This window comes from Acipenser ruthenus, chromosome 12 (genome assembly GCF_902713425.1).
Source record: "Acipenser ruthenus chromosome 12, fAciRut3.2 maternal haplotype, whole genome shotgun sequence".
Classification (NCBI taxonomy): domain Eukaryota; kingdom Metazoa; phylum Chordata; class Actinopteri; order Acipenseriformes; family Acipenseridae; genus Acipenser; species Acipenser ruthenus.
The window spans coordinates 30363888-30390330 of record NC_081200.1 but is presented as its reverse complement, the minus strand read 5'-3'; the positions used below and the strand labels follow the sequence as shown (position 1 = coordinate 30390330).

The window sequence follows — 26443 nt, the reverse complement described above, 5'->3', positions numbered from 1 at the left end:
GCGAAAATAGTCAGTTGGAAGATTTGTTATTTTGTAAATAGTGACTAGGGTTGTCAGTTGTGGTCTCAGAATGCTGTGTTCCACTAGTGTTGTCAATAAACTTGTGGCTTCTCTGAACTACAATTTCCATGCTAATTCTGAGTTGTGTGTGTGTGTGTGTGTGTGTGCAACTCACTTTCACTTTATGGAATCCACTGGTCATTGAAAAACAAACTGCATATAAACACATTTTCAATCTGCTGGATCATACCATACCAAAACAGAATTACACCAGCTACTAGCCTGTCATTGTTTTCTTGTCAAGACATTTTCAGTATAAATGAAACCCTTTACCAGGAAACCATGGATGACCAGCATTCTTTCCAGTACAATACAATACATACCTAATGTGTCCATTAACTAAACAAGAAACACGGTAATATTTTAAGAGGAAACAAAGGGTGTTGTAAAAGACAGACCTGGCTTATAAACAGATAGTTAAACTGAATGCAACATGGGAAATAAATTATGGTATCGGCTTTAATTGTCATGGTTTCTGCACACGTTTTTAAAAGGTAGGAGGGAGTAGAGGGAGGCACTTTAACTCATTGTGCTGAGTGCAGACTTTCTCAAGTGGGCTGGACGTGTTCCATGTCAACAACAACAAGAAAAACCTTGGACTCCAGAACAGTGAAAATGTTAACCCAACATTTTCACTGTAGGGGAACTTACAGGTTTTGTTTCTTTACTTCTAGGACGAGCCGAAGCAGAGTTGAAGAACTTCAGCCCCCACTACAGGCGTCAGTACGCAGTGGCATTCTTCAGGCAGTTATATGATGAGATGGAGCAGCAAAGGACAGTCCAGACACAGCTCCTGAAACACAGGGTAAGAGGCAGGACCTTTTTATTCTTACTCCAGTTAAATGTTTTAGAACTGCTAGCCAGCACTCCAGAATGATTAACTTCAGTGGGGACAGGGACACCCTACCGCACTACAAACCTGAACTTGGGGATTACATGGTGGGAGGCAGGTAGAAGACTGGTGTGTGATGGCTCTGTGTTTCCCTGTAGCAGCACACAGAACCAGGGAAGGTTCTGTATGAAGAGGTGGTGACCCACTACTCTGCTGAACTGAAGAAATGGAAGGAGCGCTACATGCTGGTGCGAGCTGATTACAGCCTGGAGAGCCACGAAAACTATGATGTGAGTTGACAGTCAGTGCTTTGCTTAGTGGCTATGAGGCTAGTTTGAATTATTCTCTGCCATCCACTCAACGGAGTAGCCTATCCACTATACCATTTCACTATAAATAAAATCACTAGAATATGACAGGGTTTGATTCATCTAATTTTCATCAAAACATGATTTCAGAAATCAGAAATATTTGCAAAAATAATCAGTTAACAATGTTATAACGTTCTCCCCAGACCTTTCTGAATGGAGCAAGCCCGAAGGTCAGGCTGCTTCCAGCAGGAGGCGCTGTGCTGACGTCTGAGGATCAATACACTGCACTGGCAGATAGGTTCTTCCCCGACCCGAGTGGTGAGTGTGGCGGAAAGTTAATTGACAAGGTCTGCACAAAAATCACCATACCATATATACATTAAAAAAAAAACTTGGAATAAACATGAACTTCTCACATCTGGACACTGTTAGCCAGGTTACACACCCAATAACGCCCATGGCTTACTTCAGAAAGTAACCACTGTCTTGTCCACGCCTATCTATGATGTGTGGTATGTATTACCACAGATGGTCGCCCACATCAGTTCTACAGAAATTGCACATTTTTTTCTTCCTCCAGTGGCTGTTTATGCCACTACCTTGGAAGTTAAAAGTAATCTAAATAGTCAGAATGGTAGAGGGCTGGAAGCAGAGACAAACCAAACCAAAACAAACCAAAAAATAATAGTAAGAATACTTGGTCCTACCAAACAATTGTGCAACCAAAGTACACACATACAACTAAATAGCACAAACCATGCATCTTTAGCATTTGATTAAAAACTATATTGGGAAACTATATTGTAAAAATAAAATGTGGAATTGAAACCCCGAAAATATGTTATCTTGAATGGGAAACTGTCATTTTAAAAGAAAAAATGTAATTGCTAGAGATGTGTTACTTGTTATTTGGCTAGTTTGGCTTCAAAAGTTTAATTCTCTGAGTACAGTACATGCTTGGCTAATCAAAGCTCAAATCAAATGGACTTTAACTATTGAATTCTGTCTTTTGCTTCTTGTCTATGACTGGAATATCAACATTTCTCCACGGGAAACCCCTTTTAACTAATGTTCAGTGGTGTCTCAGAGAGATATGCATGGAAAAGTATTGAAACAGTAACACTTTGATATGTTTGCGTTTCTCTCCCCAGGTGTGAGCGAGGAGAGCGCTCCTCCCATGGTCTCCATGCCTGATCAGTTCCCTGTGTACCTGTGGCAGCCCTACCAGAAACACAACTACTTCTGCTTCCACAACGCAGATTCTCAGAAGAGCTTTGCAGCCGCGCTCAGAGACTGCATCAGACACCAAAACCACGGTACAAAGGGCTAGAAATTAACAGCGGATAATTCCAAAGAAATACAAGCAAGAAAATCTAAAAACAAATAAATGGGTTCGATTTCTCCTCACACACCATTATCCATTCTGTTTAATCCACTTAATAATTCCATTGATCATGAAGTTTCTTGGAAATACAAGCTTGAAAACTACAAAAAAATCAACTTCACTCTTGCTTATCTTAAATCGATTGCCTCTATGAAAATGTTAGCACAACCTCCACAAAATATTCGTATTATATCAGACAGAGCTCAACAAATCTGTATAGGGTGACAATGCAGCTCCCTTGTAAAAGCTCAAGATCAAGAATATCTGACATGCCATTTGCAATCGCAGTGTAAATGTGGAGCATGACTAATTTCCTGCTTTGACATGTGCTGCCACTCTAATGCAGGGCTGATGTAAACCACAGTCTCGGGACTGTAAAGAGTGTACTTGTGGGTTGTTTAACAGAGGAACTGGCCTCTAGCAGACAGTAGCAGTGACGATTTGATCTTTAAAAACATTAGGATGCTGTAGGAGGATTTCATTATTTCATACATGTTCCATTTCTGAAGGCGAACCTCAGGCACAAAAATAGACTGGTGTGCAGTATGCTGCTTTGTAATCTGTTTCTTCATGGGGAATGATGTTGGGGAAAGACTAACCTTTGTAAAAAGATTTGAATTTATTTATTATTTAGTATCCATAATTTTCTTTTCCAATCAATATATTGCAAAACCACAAGAAGTTTGTGATAATCTGGAAAATTGTTGGGATGACTGATTGTAACTAAAAGTCTTACAATTTCTTTATTTAAAATTGTTTTTATTTGCTGGTACTATTAGATTTATTTGATGGTACTAGCAAATAAAGACAATTTTAAGTTAAAACAGAATACAATTGCATTGCAAGCGAGCATCTAAACCACAATGCAAAAGAGACGGGCTCATCTGTATTCATGGTTTTATGGTTTCATCTCTTCTCACAACAGGGGACTGGACAGAATGTAACAGGGTGAAGGCTGGGCGTTAACCCAAGACCCTGTGCACCAAACATCTTAACCACAATGCAAAAGTGTCTCCGTCATCCGTGGTTTTAGAGCTTTTAACCTAATCTCAACCAACCAAAGGGTGACGACAGAATACGTAACGGCAGTGTATCACACAACACTGCCTGTTACGTGTGTATTAAAAAAATAGTGCGCCACTTTTGAAACATCCCTGTTTCAAGTCAAAGCGTTACTCAGCAGCCTGGTTTACAATGCATTTCGCTATTCTAGACATTCATTTCACTGATATCATAGCTTTAACATTAGTGTGTCTATTGATCTAAACACCGGCAAATGATTAAAATAGCAGGGGAATTATTTATCACAGACTTGATTTGATACTGACTGACAATCAGCAAATGTGACAATTAGTATATTTTATTAAGAAATTTAGTTATTGTAGTTCTTGGTAGTTACTCTAAATATAACCAAAAGCGTGAGGCCTGTATCCTGTGGAAATGACTTCATCTTTTTTTTGTCAGTTGGTGGTTAGGTGACAAAAAAAAAAAATATCTACTGCATGCTGTGAAACTGTTTTTAAAAGCATTTTTAAAACAAAAGGGTAAGATGAAAATGTGCCTGCCATTGTCTGAAATTGTAACAGTTCTGGAAGTTCTAAACAGACCTCCACAGAGTAACACCAAGAAAAATACTAGGGTTTGGCAAATTCAAACATATTCCTCTCTGGCACTTATTGCCCCTCACAATTACATTCTGGTATATTAGCACATGCAAATGAGGAGTTTTTAAACTTGCATTTGGAAACCACTTCATTAATATTATTTAAAATAAAATGCTTTAAACATTTATAACTAAAAGACCTAAATATAAAGGGGGAACCAGAGCACACAACTTATGGCTGTGACCGGGTTTAATTGAAAGTATTTTCAGGATGGTGTAATATCCTAAAGTATGCTTTACTTCCACCTCAAACAGCTGCACAGTAGCATGCTTACAATGTTATTTGTCATTCCAACAAGAACTCAAAGCGGTTTTCTATTCTAGACTACCAGAAGAAGACAAAGTGTGAGGTTCGGGCCTTCCTAGAGGCTGTGCAGTTCTACAGGCAGGAGAAAGGCCACTATGGGTCCTGGGAAATGTTGATTGGCAAGGATGTCCAGGTGGGCTATTGCTATTCTCTCAGCAGCATTGAATACAGTTGTGCTTGAACAAAACATATAATAAATTGAGTATAAGGGAAAAATGTGATTGTTTTAAAAAAAAATAATAATAGGTACCTGGAGGGTCTGCTGGCAGGGAAAAGCGTTCCAGTATTTCTGAAATAGTACTGTACTGAAAATCAACCACTGGCAGTATGCTGGTAGCAATCGGTATTCATTTTAAACTAACTGATCCACAGCTTACTCTTTATCTGTATTTTACAATATGAAGGATACATTATTATTATTATTATTATTATTATTATTATTATTATTATTATTATTATTATTATTATTATTATTATTATTATTTATTTCTTAGCAGACGCCCTTATCCAGGGCGACTTACAATCGTAAGCAAATACATTTCAAGTGTTACAATACAAGTAATACAATAAGAGCAAGAAATACAATAACTAAAACAAACACATAAGCATGACAGGGTAAAGTGGTCCCTGATATACTGTACATGCTGGCCCCCCATTTATATACAAGTTGCACTTGTGTGCAGGAAACTGCCTCAGCCCACAGGAAACTACTTCATTAGCACAACCTTCTGTTTACGTTAACACCTCAGTGTGATGCTCATTGTCATGGTAACAAAGGAGGGGAAACATGCACATGAGATGAAAAGGGATGCTTTATATTCATATATAGAAAATATTCATAACTATCAAAACTGTATGGGGCAGCCAATTTACAGAAATGATTCAACTGTGTAATCAATAAACCAATACAGTTTGTCAGAAATTTCTAAAATCGTACCTGTGTAATATCATATTATGCTATTCTCTATACTTGTTTCTGTTTAGATTATTTGCAATGCTGCCAGCAAAGCTTGCCATATCTCCATTTGTCAGATGCAATAATGAATGTGAACAATATATTTGTATGGGTCAGATTGGTTGGGGGTTTCTACAAGACCTGGGGCTTGGATAGAGCTGAGTTTGCTTCTCATCTGCAGGTTCTGAGTAACCTGGTGATGGAGGAGCTCTTGCCCTCTCTTCAGACAGAGCTGCTGCCCAAGATGAAGGGAAAGAAGAATGACCGGAAGAGAGCCTGGTTTGCTGTATGTGTTGGGCATGATTGACCTTCCAAAAATAAAATAAAATGACAAATAGAAAACTGATAGATGTTAATGATCTTGGCCATGTCTGGCCACATGTATTTTAAACGTCTTCTTAGGGCTGGAGAGCAAGCAACTTTATAGTGAGATTTAGCCAGGTTGAACATCATCACCACTGTATCTCAGCAGAGCTTTCCAGGTGTGGTACCTCCTCTACCAACCGTGTTTCTGCTTTGCTGCAGATTGTAGAAGACGCCTACAACGTGGTCAAGTCACAGGTTTCCACTGGGTTAGCAGCTCTAGAAGAAGAGTGCAGAGCAGCAACTAAGCAGCAGGAGGGACTCATTCGATCCGACATGGATCAGATCATCAACTCCAAGAACTTCCTCGCAGGAAAGCTGAAAGGTGAGCGTCGGGGTGTTGCTTTCCCTTGGGAATGTTTATGGAAAAGTTTCAAGTGGACTGTGCCTCACTCTGTACATTGTATATACAGCTCTCAGCCATAGCTTTGGGTAATAATAAATAATAGTAATATATTACAGAACAGAAGAAAGCTATTTGCCAAACGGCATGTATTGTCTGTGTGGCAGTTTTCCACGAAATGCAGGATGTGTCCTTTGATGCCTCTAACTCCACCTTAAAAGTAAACAGTATTCATCCTTTTCACTATTTATTTATTCTTGAACTCCTCAACGTGTGACTTTCAAAAGGTCTAGTAGAGATTTGAATCAGCACTAAATGAAATAATAAACCAAGACACACGTTCCACTTGCCTGTTTTTTTCTGTCCCATTGGAGTGCAGCCACAGTTTCACAGCCAGCAGTGAAGTTCTGCATGGAGAATGTCCAGCCCTACCTGTCTTCTATACTGGAGGAGCTTATGGGACCCATCAGTTCTGGGTTCAGTGAGATCCGCTTCCTCTTTGAAACAGAAGTTAATAAAATGAGCAAGGACTACCAAGAGAGCAGCAGCATCGACAATCTGAATAAGGTACTTGCATAGTATAGGTTGAGTAAATCTAGAAATGATAACCCCATTTTCTAATCTATTTGATACCTTGAACACGAATTGCCTTTAAACCCACTGTACCCAACATCCTCAGGAGGCTTGCAGATTGATTTCATTTTATTGTTTCTACAGTACTTACTTGGTTCGGGACAGACATAGCGTTTAAACTACAGACCCTCTGTGTTTGCATCCTTTCTTAACAGCCTTTGCTATCAGCCAGCAATGTGTATTTTCTAACCACTGGTTAACTTGCCATGCCTCCCCCCTATATGCAGGGCCTGGGCGAGCTGGCGGACCTGCCCTTTACCTCCCTGAAGATGCAGCCCTGCTACAGGAAGGTGGATGTCCTCTGTGAGCAGCTACAGGAGCTGAGGAACCGCTTCAAATTCTCCAACACTGACCGCCTTGTACAGATCACACAGAATTACATGCAGCAGGTAGGTCTGACTCCAATACTAATGCCCAGTGTTTACATTCAGCAGGCCATTCTGTAGTGCTATACCTGAAAGTACAGTGCCTATAGTAAGTATTCACCCCCCTTGGACGTTTTCACAGTTTGTTATGTTACAACCTGAAATCTTGATGCATTTAAATGGGATTTTTTTCCCTTTGATTTACACAACCTACTCAACACTTTCAATGTGTGAAAAAATGGGGGGGTGAAAAAACAAATCAATTAAAAATAAAAACCTGAAAAGTCTTCATTAGATAAGTATTCACCCCCTTTGCTATGACACTCATAAATAAGGTCAGGTGCAACCAATTGCCAGAATTCACACAATAAGTTAAATGGAGTCCATCTGTGTGCAATAAAAGTGGTTCACATGATTTCAGATTAAATACACCTGTCTCTGTAAGGTCCCACAGTTGGGTAGTGCATTCAAAGCAAAGATACTACCATGAAGACCAAGAAGCTTTCAAAATAACTCCGGGATAAAGTTGTGGAAAGGCACAGATCAGGGGAGGGGTATAAAAAGACATTGAATATCCCTTGGAGCACAGTCAAGTCAATCATTAAGAAGTGGAAGGTATACGGCACCACCCAGAATCTGCTTAGAGCAGGCCGTCCTCCCAAACTGAGCAGCCAGGTAAGAAGGGCATTGGTCAGAGAAGCCAGCAAGAGGCCAATGACAACTCTGAAAGACCTACAGCGTTCCATGGCAGAGATGGAAGAAACTGTCCATGTGTCAACAATAGCTCAGGTACTCCACAAATCTGGCCTGTATGGAAGAGTGGCAAGAAGGAAGCCATTTCTGAAAAAACCCCATGTAAAATCCTGCTTGGAATTTGCAAAAAGGCACGTGGGAGACTCTGAAAAGATGTGGCAAAAGATTCTATGGTCCGATGAAACAAAAATTGAACTATTTGGCCTAAATGCAAAGCGTTATGTTTGGCGCAAACCCAACACAGCACATCACCCAGGTAACACCATCCCTACTGTGAAGCATGGTGGTGGCAGCATCATGCTGTGGGGATGCTTTTCATCGGCAGGGGCTGGGAAGCTTGTCAGGGTAGAGGGCAAAATTGATGGAGCTAAATACAGGCAAATCCTTGAGGAAAACCTGCTTCAGTCTGCAAAAGACCTAAGACTGGGACGGAGATTCACCTTTCAGCAGGACAATGACCCCAAGCACACAGCCAAAGCGACACTGGAGTAGCTTAAAAACAAGAAAGCAAATGTCCTAGAGTGGCCCTGTCAAAGCCCGAACTTGAGTCTGATTGAGAATCTGTGGCAAGACTTGAAGATTGCTGTCCCCCAACGATCCCCATCCAACTTGACAGAGCTTGAACAATTTTGCCAAGAATGGGCGAATATTGCACGATCCAGATGTGCAAACCTGGTAGAGACTTACCCCAAAAGACGCACAGCTGCAATTGCTGCCAAAGGTGGTTCTACCAAGTATTGACTCAGGGGAGTGAATACTTATCTAACCAAGACATTTCAGTTATTTTTTCATTTTTCATTAACTGTTGTTTCACAATACAAATTCTCTTGCCTCTTCAAAGTGTTGAGTAGGTTGTGTAAATCAAAAGGGAAAAAAATCCCATTTAAAGGCATCAAGATTAACACAACAAACGTCCAAACGTGAAAACGTCCAAGGGGGGTGAATACTTACTATAGGCACTGTACATGGCATACAGCTTTAGGGATGGGTCGCAACCAAACCGGAATTTAATGCAGACAGTTTGAGATGAGAGAATTGGGGAGCTAAACTGTTATTGAACAAGAATATTGTCAGCCTGACCACCCCCCAACTTAAGGATATAAAAAAAATACTTTCTCCCTGTGTAACATATTAAAGAGGATCAAATTAACCACTGTTTATATTTAGACTAGCAGATTAACTTTTACCGATGAGAAAGAATCCTTGAATGTCTTAATCCACAGTGCCCTCTCGTGGTCATATTTAATTTTGCTTCAACAAGTTTTCTGTTTAATTTCAGATTATGGACAATGTAGTGCACACTTTTGAGCAACTACTGTCCAATTCTCTGCGAGGGGGCCCATCCCAAATCTGTTCAGCCATTGAGAAGGTCAAGCAGAGAGTGCTAAAGGTAAGTTGGTCTGGATTTTCCTCTTTCCCTTATTAAACTGTGTAGAAAATACCCCTTCATTTAAATTAAGTTAAACTCCCCAGTTTAACAGACATGCAATATGAAAATAAATGTAATTTAAGAGTAAAAGGTAAATATGAAAAATGTGTAATTACTTACATTTATAGCATGCCTATAAGCACTGTGTAAAATATGAGGTCAAGATTTCAGTGCTACAGGTCGAGAACACTAAGCATTATTCGGAAATTACAAAATCCGCACCTTGTTATGGACAGGAACTACCCAATATGGGTCAAACTATTCCCTGTCTAAATACGTGCCTGATTCTATTTTCATGAGCTCAACATTTCCACAGGCATATGTTTAATTTACACATAAACTGCACATGTTTGGTGTCAGTTTCTTTTGATTTCCGAACACAAATTTAAGTTTCATTCTGAAGATGTTTGTTTTGTGAGACCTTTAGAGACTCTGAATATATGTGTTTAACTTATGCATAGATGCAAATAAAAGGTCAGAGAAAAAGGAGTGAAAATGTGAAAAAAGAGGAGTAAGACAAATTGAGGATTGGTTATGAATAGAATGGTTGTTTGTGCAGATTGCATGGGAAGCTGCTGTCTGTGACCTGTCTCTCTAATGCTTGCTATCTGTCTGACAGCAATACGACTATGACAGCAGCACGCTTAGGAAGAAGCTCTTCCAGGAGGCTCTAGTGGAAGTTACCATGCCGACAATGCAGAAAAGCCTGTCTCCAAGCTGTAAACCAGTAAGTGATTCAGCAATCACCCGGTACCCACTTTATACTAACACTAAAGAAAACCAAGCTCAACAGGAGCTATTGTTGATTGAATTTTAAATCAAATAAGAACCTTTGCTAGGTTATTTTTTTCTGTGAATAATTGTATTGGGAGAAGTTTGCAGATGGGCTAACATGACATCCTCCAAAATTTGCTTGGTATTTAATAAGTCATAAACTTGATAATTGAATTTAAAAGAAAGATCAAATCAAGTTTTAGAAAAACAAGTTTCAGAGACACTGTAACATGTATTACCTGCATTCTGGTAGAATTCCTCTTTATGTGAAAATTTTTTTTTTTTTTGTGTGTGTGTGTGTGTGTGATTCTTTCCAGGAGCTCCAGAGGTTTGAACAGTACATCTTTGCTGATTACACAAACTTTATACAAGTGGAAAATGTCTATGAAGAAATGATACTTCAGACTCTACTGAGTGAGGTTGACAAAGGTAAGAAGCATATAACCATCTGTAAACTAATCTACCTTGTCAACTAGATAATACTCCATAGAGATTTGCTCATTACCTGTTGGATTATATGTTGAATATTACAAAGCGTTGTCCTTGTTTTTGTACACAGTGGTGAAAGATGCTGCAAACATGAAGAAGCACAACTTGTTTGTGGATAGCATTGATTTCCCTTGTGAAAGCCAATCCAGCCTGACAGATAGCAGGACTCCGCCAGGATCGATTCCAGCAAGCCCGACGAAGCACATGGTTCCCCCCATTGAAGATGCTAATCCTCAGGCTCAAGGAAATGGGGTCCCAGAGAGCCAAGACCAGCCTTCAAAACCGGAACCAGCTTTACCCAAGTCTCCAGAGAGTATAGTGCCAGCCAAGAATGACCAGCAGGAACCTAGTGCAGTTGGCATTGACCCTGGCATAACAATTAACGCAGAGTCTCTAACAGTCAAGATGGCATCACTCGACATTGCTAATGAAGTAAAAGAGGAGAAAACACAGGAAAATGCAGTCCACAAGGAGATTCAAGCTCCAGACAATCTAAAGGAAATCAGAGACCTGATAACCGTAGTGAGACCAGAAGATCCAGGTGACAGGGAACTTGATTCACACGTCGAACTCTTGGAACAGGAAGAAAGTATTTCGAAGGAGCAGCTTAGGAACTTGGAGAGTGACAGGCCCGAGAACAATGAGGCAGGAGAGGAAAGTGGCACGGCTTCAGAGAAATGAGACGAAGGTTATCAATGAAGGGCGGGACAGTCTTTAGTGCATTTACATATACTATTCACTACAAACACCATTAAACACTCTCACTGCTGGTATATTTATCCAGGTTCAGAATGTTACATTTTGGGTGAACTGAACAGCTGGTTTTGAAATGGTTCATGTAGTTGGTAGAACCTCCCACCTCTGAAACAATATTACAGTATTGTGTATGTAGATCAGTATCTCCACCCACTGCAGACAGGTTACACACAAGGTTTATTAGCAGACTGCTTTTATATAGATATAGGGAAGCTTGTTGCAACAGTTTAGTCAGACCTAAAGGAAAACTGACATATAATTGTTGACCTGTCTGTTCAAAGTGTATTTATTAACTAATTGGGAATTAATACAGTGAGAGTACACTTATTTTCATAATGGTTTCGTGCCCACTCGATATCAGAACTCACAAATAGCTATCCACTACCAAGAATTGTGTTTTCATTTCTACAATGGTTTAACATTCTGATATCTTTAATTATCCTGATTTTATTTATCAGAAAGCATACTTCAGAAACACAATGCTATTTTATTTTATCTCAGCATGGATTGATTATACATATCTAAAGTAAATACATAAATAAACAACATAGCAAGTAAGGAATAAAACAAAGTATTATTAACCCCCCTAACTGGAATACTATTATTACATATCAATGAATATTTTTTTTGCTTTCTCATTTTCTCTGGTGATGATTTTGTTCTATTCAGAACACAGCTGTATTTTCATAATACTGCCATTGTTTACTGGTCATTCAATATCGGCATTTTTAGTATTAGACAAAATGATGAAAGACATGAAATTCAAACTATAACAACAACTAAGCAACTGCAGGACAATCTGGCCCTAATGTATCTTCAGAATAAGGGGCCAATGCTGAACTTGTATATTCAAACTTCCTCTCATCAGTGTCAACCAAAATGACAGCTTATGATGACCTGCAAAGCGGTTGAGAATTGCAAAGTCCTTACAAAGGCATCACATCTTTTAAAACACGAAGATGTCCTTCTATGGGTCAAAGCATGGAGTCAGAATTGAATACCTGTGCCATAAGTTGTAGGATCCCTGGAAGAATTGCTATGGTGGATTATTCATGACCAACTAAACTATAGGATGTTTTTGCCTCATAGAGTTAAAGCTGGTGGCGTTTACATGCATAAGTCATGACAGTTTTCCTCACAATGTGTTTGCTGTACTTTTCAGGAAATGCGTTGCTTTGCAGTTCTGATTTAGGAATAAAAAATCGGCCGTACCCATGCAGATTACTCAATTCATAGTCATTTTGGGGTTATTTAAATGCCTGTGTCTGCTTACTAAGTAGGAAAAGAACGACTCTGAATATCGTGAGGAGAACTTCATGCGTTGAAGATAAAAACATTTAACAAGAGAAATTGATTCACGTGTTGTTTGTCTGGTTACCTTTCCAATACACACACACACACAATTATATAAAATATAATTTATACTAAGTACAAGTTTTACTACTTAGAATTTATATTTGTGTGTGTTTGTGGAACATCTAAAAGTTAAATTTCATTAACACTAGAACCGCCTTTTACAATACGTGTTTTTATTTTGAATATAACCTACAATATTCTTTTTTTATATATATCAATTCCTTCGTTTTGTACAAGAAATGCACCGGGGATAATATCAGTAGGAGAGATTTCATCTTGAAGCTAGCCACAATGCTTCAGCAGAAACATTTCGATCAGAAAACTGCGAAGCTGCAGCAGCTCAACCTGGATTCTGTGCTGTGAGTGATACACACGCAAGACAAATCATGTTACTTTCATTTTAGATTAAAAACTACTTTTGTTTTTACAGCTTTGTATGTACATAAACCTGTTTACACACTAGTTTCTTTTGAAATGTTTATTTTATTATAGTTTTTCATTTTTTAAAGTAGTGCTTTATATGTGGTAAGTTAGAAAATAAACCCTTTTATGTTTAACTGTTCATTTAAATATGGCGTTTCAGCTGTGCAAATGTTTGATACGATGTGCTTGAATAAAACTTTTGGGTTGTATCCGATAGTTTGTCTTTCATTTTAATATTGATGATGTTTAAAATGTACCGTAATAATGACTGCCCTCGGCGGCTCTAGTGTTGAAGTAGTCCGTAAATGTACATTTTGTGTGTGTGTGTGTATATATATACACAGGTAGTGGACAAAAAAAATGGAAACACCTGGGTAAATGAGGGACACCAAGTATATTTAAAGCAAGGGCTTTCATAAAGGTGTGGCTCATGCGTTAATTAAGCAAATAACATCCCAGGATGCTTAGGGTCATGTATAAAAATGCTGGACAGGCCTGGTTGTCTATCATTATGGCTAGCATGGCTGCAAGAGGAGACCTCAGTGACTTTGAAAGAGGGGTGACTGTTGGGGCGAGTTTGGCAGGAGCTTCAGTGACCAAGACAGCTCAACTTGCTGATGTTTCACGAGCAACAGTGTCTAAGGTGATGTTGGCATGGAACTCTGAGGGAAAGACATCATCAGCAAAGGGCATACTCCAGGATCATCTGTGCATTAATTCGAAGTGCAAGGCAAAACAGGCAAGCAACTGCAGATCAATTGACTGCAAATTTCAACCTGGGGTGCGAGCAGCCAGTTTCATCAAAAACGGTCCGCCGAGAACTCCACAGAGCCGGATACCATAATGACCCGACACCCTATTAAGTGACTTTACATTGGTGTTTCCATTTTTTTGTCTACTACATGTATGTATATATATATATATATATATATATATATATATATATATATATATATATATATATATATATATATATGTGTGTGTTTTGTACGGCCTTTCTGCTGGAGATTACGTGATTTTAAGTCAGAAGAACGGGATCTTGACTGCTGAAATCTCGTGAGCCACAAGCACGATTCCTACTCCGGTTTACATGAGTCTTTACAGCTGTTTTTATCGTGAGAAAGCGATTGACCCTGCCCTTAAAGTCACACAGCCACACGTTTTTGCTGTTTCACCATGTATTCACGTGACAATGTCACACAGTCATGACTGTTGAGTCGATTTTCAGGTGCATGTAAACTCAGCCACTATCAACCCCATGTGTAGGACTTCAAAGTATAAACTTTGGCATTAATAAATGCGTACATTATTGGTTGTTTTTTTTGTCATTTCTAAACATTGTTTATCAGTTATGAAAGTTTAAGGTGTTCTCTTATTCCTTACAATAAACATTTGAAAAAAGTCTGTATTACTGCTTTAGTTTTCAATAAATGGGCAAACTTCCTAATTCTGTATATTTAAATGAAATATACAGCATTACTAAGTTAGTAACATACACTTCTGTTCTTTCTTCAATGTTTTACAATGCAAATATAAATGCATGTATGGTCCAGATACTATATGTCATTTTTAATTAAAAGTAACAGAAATCAAGGTTGATAAGGTGTCTCATTGCCCAGCAAGCCTTAATACCTGCCCTGCTTATTTACAGATGTTATCTTGTAGCACCAAAATATTAATACATTGAATTGCACAGCCACTTTATGAAAACTTGACCAAAGGATGGTGACCCTTCAATAGTCGTATTTCACAAATAAAGTTTTCAGTACAGTATCTTACAAACTTCAGGCACAAGGATACAAACATGTTGTTCAGATTGGTTTTGTTCATAATTTTCAAATCAGCTTACAAACCATAATAAAAGATAACCACGAATGGTTAAAACCAGTAAACAAAATAAAACAAATCTAAAAAAAAAAACCAAAAAAAAACAGCATACGTTTTCTGATAACAAAAATATACAACAAATAAAAGTAGCTGCCAATTTCCAATCTGAAACTGTAGGCTACATGTAGTGCCTTCTGCGCCAAGTTACAAAACTCATAACCAGCTGTGTCACCTCCAGGCCACAGCAATAAAAAGTCTAAAATGAATCAGTTTATACCAGAACATACATGCATGTACTGTATATCCTCAGCACAATAAATAAATTAAGACGAGCATGCAAGACTGAAACATACTTAAAAATGAAAGCATCATGCAACACTGCTCCCGTCCTTGGATTACTTGAATTTGGTGGTGTTTTCTAGGGAACACTTTTCATTTAACATGGATTTCAAAATTTGCTGCAGGGATGATAATGATGTTGCTGCACATTTGTCATATATCTGTCCAAATCTATGAACATTTCAATGAATACAAATATACAGATGATAATAATAGATGAGAAATAAATACAAATAAAACACAATTTGTCTTCCAATGATCTGTTAAGGTCCAACATGGATAGGAATGTAAGGGAGGTTCTGTCATTGTCTAGAAAACTTCCAAATTCATGGAGCCTGTTGTTCTAAAACTTTGTCACGGCTAAATACTCTCTTTACATGTTGTTCAGATGTTAAAATACGCTTGTAAACATTTAATTAACATACCGACACTATCCTCATTCCAAATCAGAAATGCTAAATTGCTTCGAGTCAGGGATGTAGGTGTCTGAGATCAGGCTATTCTTGTCAGTGCTGTGAAAACTATTTAGTTTATCTGCTCCCGTATCCATAGTAGAATGGTTCATCAGGGCGATAGCCGTAGGCTGTGGTTGGGCGCCCAGGAACACCAGCTGGCTGAACATTTCCATCCACCCCCATGCTGAGAAAAGAAAAGAACACTTTATTTGCAAATTCATGTTGCAACCAATAACAATTTCCCCATTTACAGAAGTGCTGATACTTTTTTTTTTTTTTTTTTATTATTATTATTCAACAGATGCCTTTATCCAAGGCGACTTACAGAGACTAGGGTGTGTGAACTATGCATCAGCTGCAGAGTCACTTACAACAACGTCTCATCTGCGAGTCAGTGGCTGAGCCGGGATTTGAACCCGGGGACCTCCTGGTTACAAGCCCTTTTCTTTAAACACGGGACCACATAGCCTCCTTAAAAATGTTTTATTAAAATACTGAATATGGATAATAACAACATCCCTAGGTCATCACAATACAACTGCAATTGTTTATACATGATTGCTGACTTTTCACATTGCCACTAAAATACAATGTATGGACAGTAAGAGGGGAAAAATGCCTTACAAAATGATAACAAATAAAAGCAGCTGCCAAGTTGCATCTTAAACTGTACATGTAGTGCCGTTGGCACCAAGTTATAAAACATAAATGTCCAATGCAGACCTCTACAGTGTCAGCACAATAAATAAGTGAAGTCAAGAATGTAAGGATCATGCAATTAATTCTGCTCTGGTGGAGTTTTCTTGTGGTTAGCTATTCACTACTGAACCATTAGATGGTGCTAGACCCCCGTTTTTGAAGTACACCCTTTTTTTCAGAGGTAGCTTTTCTTGCTACTGTTAGAAAACGTAACTTTTAAGACAGAATTATTACATGTGTTGTTGTACATATTTGGACAATCTGCTGCTCTTATTATTATTTTAAATGTTGGCTTTCAAACTAACAAATATAAATGTGTTACTGTGCTTCTTGTGTTTGGGTACAACGTAAGAAAATGGTTCAAACCTTAACATATCTTAAATGCTGGTGCTAAATGAGGTTTTTTCATCATTGTTGTTTTATTTTATAAATGTATATATGTACGGTTCATGTGTAAAAATCGGTAAATCTATAGATTAACTGGTATATTTGTAGATTTATCAGATCAGTGGTCAATCTATAAAATAACTAAGGAGATGGTAGTAAACGATCTCTTACTTGCATCCATGATCACTGTCTGGCAACAATTCACAATACAAAATAATGTTTTGCCAGTGTTGCAGGATGACAGAGGTTTGAGGCTCAGAGACAGTGAAAAGGGCAAAATAATGATCTTTATTAAACAAAATATAATCAAATAAATAGGCACAAGGGCCAACAAAAAGGTTCAAATACAAATAATACACGTGAAAACTTACAAAATAAATGGTCAGGTTCCAAGGCTTTTCAAACAAAACACTCCCTCCTTCCAAACACAAAACTCCCCAAAACCCAGCACTCCCAAACAGAAAAACACCCCTACACAAAGGGTTTCACCTGCCCTTTAGACTCTGTGGCTGGAGCCCAATTAACTAATAATTAACAATTAAGCACTTAAGGCTCCAGCCACATTCTCACATGTATTTTCACAGGGAGGAACTTAACCCCATCCCTGCTGATCCAAACCAAAACAAGAAATCACAAAAAACATAATGAAAACAGTAAAAATAACAACAATAACAAACACAAATTTATAGGGGCGAGCTAGCACCCCATCACAGCCAGCAAAATGATGTAGCAGACTACGTATGATTCTCACTGAAATGCAAACCCTGCGTCACTTTGGTTATGCTATTTTCTAAATGAGTTCAACTTAATAATACTAAATCACTCTTAGTAGAGGCATGAGTTTTGCTGGAGAGGTGTCATTATTACCATACCTAGGTGTTTACCTTATGGTAAATTTTGATTTAAAATAAAACCAGTAAAGTGCTTTTATTTTATTTTTTTTATTTTTTTTTTACATAAAGCGAGACAAGGGGGATAAAATCGTTAAATAAAACCAGAAATATGTCTGTATATTGAATAATAATAATAATAATACTACTACTAATAATAATAATAATATTGCCTGAAGTTTAAAAAGATTAATCAAATAATAATAAAAAAAAAACCTAAGGCTGAAGTTTAGAAAAATAAATAATAAATTAGTTAAATTTACCCAAGTACATAACAGATCTTACAGAAATCTTTTTTTTTTTGCCTTTAAGCTGCCTGACATTCCTTTATTTCCGAATTCATCTCAAACGCTGTAGCATTATAACTACCATCTCCTTAGTTATTTCATACATTGACCGATGAGCTGGTAAATCACATGAACCGTAACATATACAACACAACAACCAGCTTGTATTCAAGAGGGATCCAGGAAACAAAATAGACAAATGCACATTTCCATCATCCTTTCTCATTATAACCTGTTGAGTGTGCAAGTGGGGGCTGTTATCTTTTGAGGCACGAAGAGCGGATTTCTTGGTAACACTATACACAAATCTTCAGTTAGAGCCAAACACCTATAAAATATGAGAGCGTTGCTTTACCCCTACACAGTTACATAATTAGTTGTTGTTTTAAACTGAAAACGCTTCCAGCAATCAGTTATACCCCTCCTTTTCAAATATACAGTTCTCTGGGCAAAAATATTTATTTTTCCTATTGACCTGCCAGCGCTGTCAAAGCAAATTTTGTTTTCAACTTAAGGCTCTTGTATTTAAAACCCTCTGGATTACACATGCTGCTTTTGTGATCTATGACACCCCCCCAGAAATATGACAGCTGAACTTTCCAATTGGCTTGTGTCTCCCTGGGAATTGGACAAAAATAAGTGAAACCACGCCATTCTAATAAGAACCCAGGCTGTCCAAATTAGGGCGAAAAAAAAATATGAAATCCTCATGCAAAAAAAAAAAAAAAAAGCTTTCACTCCCATATGAACTTCACTGTAAAACATTAAATTAAAAAATAACTTTGATCTAATTCAGTGGCAAGTAATTTACTATGTTGTCATTATTAGAAAACTATGGTGGCCTTAAATCTACAGCACATATTGTAATGCTTTTATTACACATTTTATGGATGAGTACTGATGATTCAAAAAGGGGTAAAAAAAAAAAAAAAAAAAGATTTATAAACTTCATGAAAAATACAGGATTCTCCAGCGATTTATCATTCTGCAAGTTATACATCGCACTCTGCAAATCAGCTTAAGATCAACGGAGACTAAAAGGCAACACAACAAAGAGATCCAGTGTTGAACCTAAGCCTGAGCAGCCCAGTGGAGTTGGACTGACAGCTCATAAACCGTGAAGGGACTTTTAACTAGACTTTGTTTTACTGTGCTTAAGTGAGTTTTTGAACAGGAAACAGTCCGTGGTTTTACTTGTTCTCTGGCCTGGGTCTTTGATCTCCATGTCCTGTCACTTCTCAGGTTACATACACCACATATTTATTGTTCTAAATCAACAGCATGTTTTTTGGTTAAACTGATTGCACTACGATTTTTTTGTTAAACAAACTAATGCAAGCATTCTGACACTGCAAATTAAGTCACAATGTCAAAATGTGAAATGCCAAAAGCTTACAGACTTCTTTATAATCTTAAAACTTAATTTCAAGCAGTAACTGGAAATGTAAGCATTTGTCATGGACCCTGAGACATTGCAAACCCTTTCTCTGAAGCATTACTGAACTTAAAGCAATAAAATATAGACCACTGTCCCAAAATATCTGCAGTGTACAAAGTGCTGCCAATACAGTTATCTTAAATTGACATGATATGGAGGAAAGCCCTCAGATTAACCCAACCTAAACCATGTGTTTGTAATTACGATACCAAGTGAATGGTAATTAAAAAACAAAAATAAATACCATTTTAAAAAGTATCCTAAAGCACCATGTATAGCACCAGTTATTGGTTAGACTGTGCAGTGGTTTATATACCTTACATGTAACATTACCTGCCAGTGAAGAGTTGATGTCCAACCATGTCTCCATTCTGTACGTGGAAGTCATTAAAGAAATCAGGGCTTATTGCTCCATCAGAAGGAATCATTCCATCTTAAAATGTATAAAGGAAACAAAAGGTAAATGTAGTTAATTAGTATTTTCTTCAAATACACAGTATTAAAAGACTTTTTTTTTTATGAACTGTACATTTTGATCAATAACATAAAGACAACCTGTGCAGTCATTAAGTGGCTTGTATAAACCTGGAAGAGTTTAATGTGTTATACAACAACAATCTCTTATTTCAGGGGTAAATATTTTTTGCCAGATTGAAGTAGGAGTGGTGTGCAAGCACTGTACTATAAAAACTATTTACCCAAGACAACCAAACTGAGACACTGTAGAACACACCCTTCTCAGCCCTTACCTGCACTGTAGAAGAGGTCAGGTCTCTCCAGTATGTCTCCCTCGTGGATATATGGCTCGATGCCATCATCTCCATACATGTAGGGCTCACCCTCATCCATTTGCCGGTTCTCTACCATCTCCAGCCACTGGGAGTTGTGCCAGCGGAACTTCTCACTCTGGATCTTCTTTGCCCACTCCTCATCATATTCCTAAAGCAGGAACCACAATACAAGTTCCTGAAATTTGATTTGAAGCCAAGACATTCGGGCGCCTAGGCTTTTGCTGAAACACAATGCCTATAGTCACCTTGTTACATTATTATTCTTGTACCTCAGTTGTAGTTTGACATGCTTTGCCAACGACAACAGCTAGTCAGTTGCAAGATCTGTGGTTGACACAAGAAATAAGCAGCATTTTGGTTGCTTCAAAGTGAGAATGTTTGCTTTCAGACATCAGGTTAATATGGAGAGCTACATAGGCTGTCAGAGCCAAGCCCTTCTCACTGGGTGATCACTGCAGTCAGGGAAATCAATAGTGGGCCTTCAGGACTGATACAGGGCACTGCTGTGCTTCAGATGCAACACAACTGGTAATAAAAATATGAATTAATCAGATTTGCTATGTCGTGCTTGGCTGGGAAAATAAGTGTTGTTTTCTTTTCTGTCCGGCAAATTGCAGAGAAAGCCTTTCTTTCAGTTGCCCTGTGTTGTGAATGTTGTGCAGCTGATTAATCATCGAGACAGAGAGCAGGGCCCAAGAGCAATGACAGAAACTGAAAGCTATGGCTGAAATTAAATGGGTAATGTTTTTATCAATGTATAGCAGAATGAAAAATAAATAAATAAATAAACAAACAAACAAACAGTAGTTTCAGTGCCTTAACTTGTTATGTATTCAATATCAGTGTTTAACTATGAAACTGATTTTAATAAATAGGTTTAAACTGTGGCATTATGTTCCACGGTTCTCTCTCTTTAAAAAAAAACAAAAAAAAAACATGTTTAAAGTAAAAAGTAAAGCTGGGAAAGTTCTTAAAGCAATTTGATCAAAACTGGGTTCTTTTCAAGTCGTATTATATGGATCTTTACTATAACAAAGTTACAAACCCTCAGTTTACTTACAAACCACAAAGTTCCCTGCAACATTAAAAAAAAGCTATACGGAAACAAATGTCATAGTCTGCCTACACCCACGTGCACTTTCCAGTTTTGCTGGTTTTAATCATGCAGAGGTTTGCTCAGTTCTGCAGCAGCTGATAAACACAGGCTCACCTATCACTTAAGTGGTTACAACATAATCAGATTTCTAATCTATTCAATTAAAAAACATCTCCAAATAAAGCCAAAGTTCACACATCTTGGAAGCAATTCTTTTTTTTATCAGCTTTCCTTTTACGTATCCTTGGATTACAAACTTCACATGTAGACATCATGAGAAGAATACCCCCAGACCCTTTGGCTCGGAAATAAAAACCAGTTCTAAAGAACTTTTGGAACTCGTAATACTCAGCAAAGGCTTTCCTACTTTTAAGAAAATACTTTAAAGATCCTTCCTTACCGCAATGATGTCTAGTGTGTTATCACAGACTTTTCTGATCTCTGCATTCTTGTCATGCATCAAGTCAATGAGATAGGCTGGAGCTTCTGAGACATGAGAGTTAAAGAAGTAAACAAGCCACAGTTGGATACATAGGAGACCAGTTGCAAGTGCTGCAATCTATCATGTCACAATATTCAAATGTTTCAGCTACGTTATACTTTTTTCTTTCCACACACTAATTCAGTTCAGTAGCTTGTGGCTGGACTTGAGCAGCTTCCAGTCCAGATCTTTTTGAAACCAATCAGTACATAGGCTCCTGAGGAAAGATTCATTAATATATATATTTCAAAGGATACGGGTATCTTTGATGATGACATCTCTGGTAGCTTGATGAAAAACCATCTGGTAAAAAACGTAGACAATCTGGCAAACAAATTCATCATCCTCCTGCTGGGCTACGAAAAAAAAAAAAGCAATATGGTTTTCTAGTTTGTGACATATCTTATGCAATAAAGTGTTAAAGGTATTATTTTTGCATCAAATTAAGTTATAGATGTTAAAACAGAAATGGATATAAAGGCTGATATTTCATTTAACTGTGCATTTTAGCAAGATAACTGAAATATTTGTAACAGAGAGGGAAAGGTATCAGAAAGTGGTTCTCTTTGGACAATTTTGTTGATTAGGATTCTTCACCTGTGAACCTAAGATGGTTCCTTAAACGGTTAGTAAATAAGCTGCAGTGACAGCTGTTTTATATCAAATGTGCTTAGACATTAATTTGCTTCCTATTATGTTCAAGAACTGTGCCACAAGCCATTACATTAGCTGAAAGGTCACACGGACTGAAACTGCAAATCTGATCCATATTTGTACCCTGCTGCTCTTCTGTAGCAGTTACACGTGAAACACACGCCAAGAAAACTCTTGTAAAATTTCAGAAAGGGTATTACCGCGCCCTGACAGGCAAGTTATGTATGCAATTATTTTTTAAAAGTAACCTTCAGCAAAATTAATAATAAAAAAAAAAATATCTAGGGGATAACATACAAGAACATTGCTTTGAAACCCTTTTAAAGCCACTCCTGTGAATGTCATTTAAGCATTTAAAGACCTTTTTATTGTTATTTAACCACACTGGTCCTGGCTTCCCCCCCCCCCGGATTGGATGTCAAGGCATCAATAGAACCAAACTATAGATTTGAAGTTACTACATTTAATAGTCACTAGAGGTACTATAAAGACGCCGATCAATGTTCTTTACACTTACCATTCAGTAGTTCAATGAGTGCTGGAATAATTCCAGACTTGGCTAACATGGCAGCACAGGAGTCATCCATCGACACTGTCCCCAGCATTATCACCACCTCCAACATCAGGTCATCCTCTGCAGAACCTGATTGGTTGAAAACAAGTTCACAGTTCAAATAAGTAGAACCTTATGCCAGAAAGCCCACACCTCAATCGTCATGAAGCTTGTTTTTTGTTGTTTTTCAGAATGGTGTTGTACCTGGTTTGAGTCTGTCCTTCAGGTAGGGAACCAGGTTGTACTCCTTCAGTACAAGTTCCCAGTCCAGGTCTGGGATTGTCAGGTTGGCAAGCGTCCCCAAACACTCAATCACAAATTCCTCCTCCTCATCGGGACCAATCTGGGCTGCCAGATCTCCTACATAGTCCTTAAAGGAGAGATGTTTCAAAAGGCAATCCGTCACAAACTGGGTTTATATGCTTGCTTGTTTTATTAATCTAGGACATCATATATTAAAACAACCATACGGATGAAGGAATAATCAGAAATGTTTGTCTACTTGTCTTTCTTTTAAGCTTTACCATTTTATTATTAAAATCAAGCAGATCTGTGACTTCTGATCTGCCTGGGACATTCTTGTCCCTCACTGAAACAGTGATTTATTTACTGGACTGAAATGGAGAAAACTTGATACCTAGTAATACCTAATTTTCCCTGTTCTGTCTGTTAGATGCAACAACCCCCGGCAAACAAAATGTCCCAGCAGGTGATGCTGTAAAGCAGAAGTGTGTTTTATGGTGGTCGATGATGGGAAACAGCCCCTGCACTTAAAATAAGATACTTACAATAAAAACGTTTTTAGTAGGGCCATCGTGCTGAGAAATATTTCTAATCATTTTCATCAAAAGTGGATCCTTAAACTTCAATGCTCGTTTCATTAGCATCTTCAACCCGTTACCTAGAGGAGAATGGATTTATTGGGATTCATTCTCTGCAATATGCATGCATACTTAATGTCTGTGCATTAGCTTTTAACAAAAACAACTATAAATTAAATAAGGAGAATATAATAAATATCAGAATAAAACAGAAGTGATTACGTTGTAATAGTCTGTGGTTACCTTCACTGATTAATTGTGCATTCCTTTTGTTAGCAGCCAGGTTAATGCAAAATGAAATGAGTTCCAGGTCCATTCGTTCCTCTGAACATTCAAATAACATCTTCATCAACTGCCAAGAAAACAAGAAGTTTAGTAGTTATTCACATTTATTGAGATGAAGATGTAAGAGCCGTGACTCAGTAAGATCACCTCTTTACCAGTATTGGCAGCAGAGCCGAGGCAAACCCAGAGTAGAGAGCTAAATGAGAACACATTGACTTGATAAATGAGTTAACTGTGGTTCATTGACAAACAGAACAGTTTTAGTGTCAGAAACGAAAAACCAATATGGGTGAGAGTGAGTAAATCTGACAGCAATTTATGCAGCTTTCTTTTTCAATTAGGATGAGAATCAGGCACACAGAAAAAGTCATTTTCTCAGTTAACTTTCAGGAAAAAGTGTATTTATCCTGCGCTATATTTTCTATTTTATAGCACTAGGGTCAATTTTACTGATGTAAAAAGAATGGTGGGCCTGCTGGTGTTTTCCCCTAGGGATTACTTATTGACCCACTTATTAATATTACAACAGAACAACATAAGACATACATTTTAGGGTGGCAGTATAAAGATCTGCCATGGTACAGATTATTAAAATAGACCCTCTAGTAAAAGTTATTAAACCACATACTGACTTTTTGTTCATAATGGCAGCTACTAATTTGTACATTCTACTTGAGGCCTGTGATTTGAAACTGGATCCTGTAGTCAATTTATGTCAAGTCAATATTTGTCAATAGCAGATCTACTGGAATGGTAAATCCTAGCAGTTAACCACGTTAAAATGTAAAGCAATCAGGAAATAAAGTAGGAAATATAAAAACGGTTTGGCTCCAAATAACAGCCGTTGTCATCGTTTGTTGATTTAACATTAAACAGGAAAGCATTAAAGGGCTGAACGGGAGTGAAGAGGCAGCAGTGTGCAATCAGACAAGTCCCATACTGAGTATCAGATACCACAGTCCCAGAACTGAAATCACTGCGTCTAGACTCTCTGGCACCTGACTTTACTTTATTTACCAGCGACCAGAGGCCAACCCCCTCTACTCCCTCCCTGTGCACACCTCTCTACCACTCTGACATCTTTGAATGATTACAGCAGGACCTTTCTGTTGTTGAGGAATTTGTCCCCCTGACCAGCTACTCCCCAACTCTGCTGTTTGATCTGCTGCTCTGCTCCACAAGCTCCTTCAAATAACTGGACGTGAGCAAAAGGTGCCGTTAGTGAGCAGAGTTTAACAGCATTCTTTCAAGTTGAGGACTGCAGATCAAAGACATACCTGCACCGAAAAAGCTTTAGAAAATATATGGAGAGCCATGCAGGGCCAACTTGCTGTTTTGTGGTCAAGCTGGAATTAAATATCACTATGACATCACTATTGAACCATGCACTCTCATTGGCTGGGTGAATAACTATAAAAATCTTTTATGGGCATCTGGATGGCATTTTCACCTAATTAAACAAAACAAGCATTTTAAAGATCCAAACAATGAACAACGTTGTTTCTTTGAAATCGCTACCAGACAAATACTCTTAACCTTTCCACCCTAGAATTCTAATTGGTGCCAATCAGAGGCAATTAGTGGCGTTTCAAATATCATTAGCTGGTTGTGGCAGTAATGAAAATGTTTAAAAGGGGTTAAAAAAAGAGAGTTGATCGACATCTAACAAGGTTCACTGCCTACTGTCACATTGCTGTAGTCCACACATTTGTAGCATGTCTTTCTGTTTGTTTAAATACTGCACATTTAAGGGATTGTTGCCTAAGATTCTAGTGCGAGTCTAATGTGATGTCCACAATCCAGAACTCCAGATATTAATATACAACTTGTTAGCTATAGAGGGTTAAGAATGAGTCCCTCGATAACACCGTGTAACAATTTTTTTTTTTTTTTGGTTCCTGGGTAGTAAGTGTTATTTCCTAATTGCTTATGCCTCAAAAGTATAGAAAATGGCTATTATTCCCCACAAACTTTGCTTTTGTGACCAGACAGTGATATTTTGAAATTTACCTTTGAAATCCAAATTAACATGTATTTATACTAAAGTAATACAAAAATGACTACAAAAGATTTAGAAGTGAGTAGTTTTTCGAGATTTACGATTATACTGTAAATCACTTTCACGAATCAGCCCCCAAATGTAGTCTCCCATCATGTTCTCGTTATACTGTTCTTGGTAGCGGCGTTCAAAGTCCAGTATATCCTGGTGGAAGCGCTCGTCTTGCTCCTCCGCGTACGCTCCCA

General features: G+C 37.9%; 2 protein-coding genes across 4 annotated transcripts in view; one reads left to right on the top strand and one right to left on the bottom strand.

The window, feature by feature from the left end:
• The window catches only part of LOC117417259 (protein Niban 1-like), a 30019-nt gene extending 15230 nt beyond the window's left edge, over window positions 1-14789 (top strand). Inside the window, exons 2-14 of one of the 2 annotated variants that reach the window (XM_034029251.3) lie at window positions 735-865; window positions 1054-1182; window positions 1407-1521; window positions 2355-2519; window positions 4575-4690; window positions 5694-5798; window positions 6038-6200; window positions 6598-6785; window positions 7079-7240; window positions 9249-9359; window positions 10018-10125; window positions 10490-10601; window positions 10732-14789. In XM_034029251.3, the coding sequence (XP_033885142.3) occupies window positions 735-865; window positions 1054-1182; window positions 1407-1521; window positions 2355-2519; window positions 4575-4690; window positions 5694-5798; window positions 6038-6200; window positions 6598-6785; window positions 7079-7240; window positions 9249-9359; window positions 10018-10125; window positions 10490-10601; window positions 10732-11342 (2216 nt within the window). In that variant the 3' untranslated portion in view covers window positions 11343-14789. Of the gene's footprint in view, window positions 1-734; window positions 866-1050; window positions 1183-1406; window positions 1522-2354; window positions 2520-4574; window positions 4691-5693; window positions 5799-6037; window positions 6201-6597; window positions 6786-7078; window positions 7241-9248; window positions 9360-10017; window positions 10126-10489; window positions 10602-10731 lie in introns of both variants that reach the window. The other variant, XM_034029250.3, reaches the window with a different exon arrangement.
• LOC117417455 (kinesin-associated protein 3-like) overlaps window positions 14745-26443 on the bottom strand; it is a 27689-nt gene continuing 15990 nt past the window's right edge. Inside the window, exons 12-20 of one of the 2 annotated variants that reach the window (XM_034029616.3) lie at window positions 24158-24266; window positions 23882-23994; window positions 23298-23463; window positions 23058-23183; window positions 22144-22242; window positions 21806-21891; window positions 20268-20457; window positions 19852-19951; window positions 14745-16001 (exon numbers count right to left, since the gene is read on the bottom strand). In XM_034029616.3, the coding sequence (XP_033885507.3) occupies window positions 15893-16001; window positions 19852-19951; window positions 20268-20457; window positions 21806-21891; window positions 22144-22242; window positions 23058-23183; window positions 23298-23463; window positions 23882-23994; window positions 24158-24266 (1098 nt within the window). In that variant the 3' untranslated portion in view covers window positions 14745-15892. Of the gene's footprint in view, window positions 16002-17147; window positions 18409-19851; window positions 19952-20267; window positions 20458-21805; window positions 21892-22143; window positions 22243-23057; window positions 23184-23297; window positions 23464-23881; window positions 23995-24157; window positions 24267-26443 lie in introns of those variants that run through there. The other variant, XM_059034822.1, reaches the window with a different exon arrangement.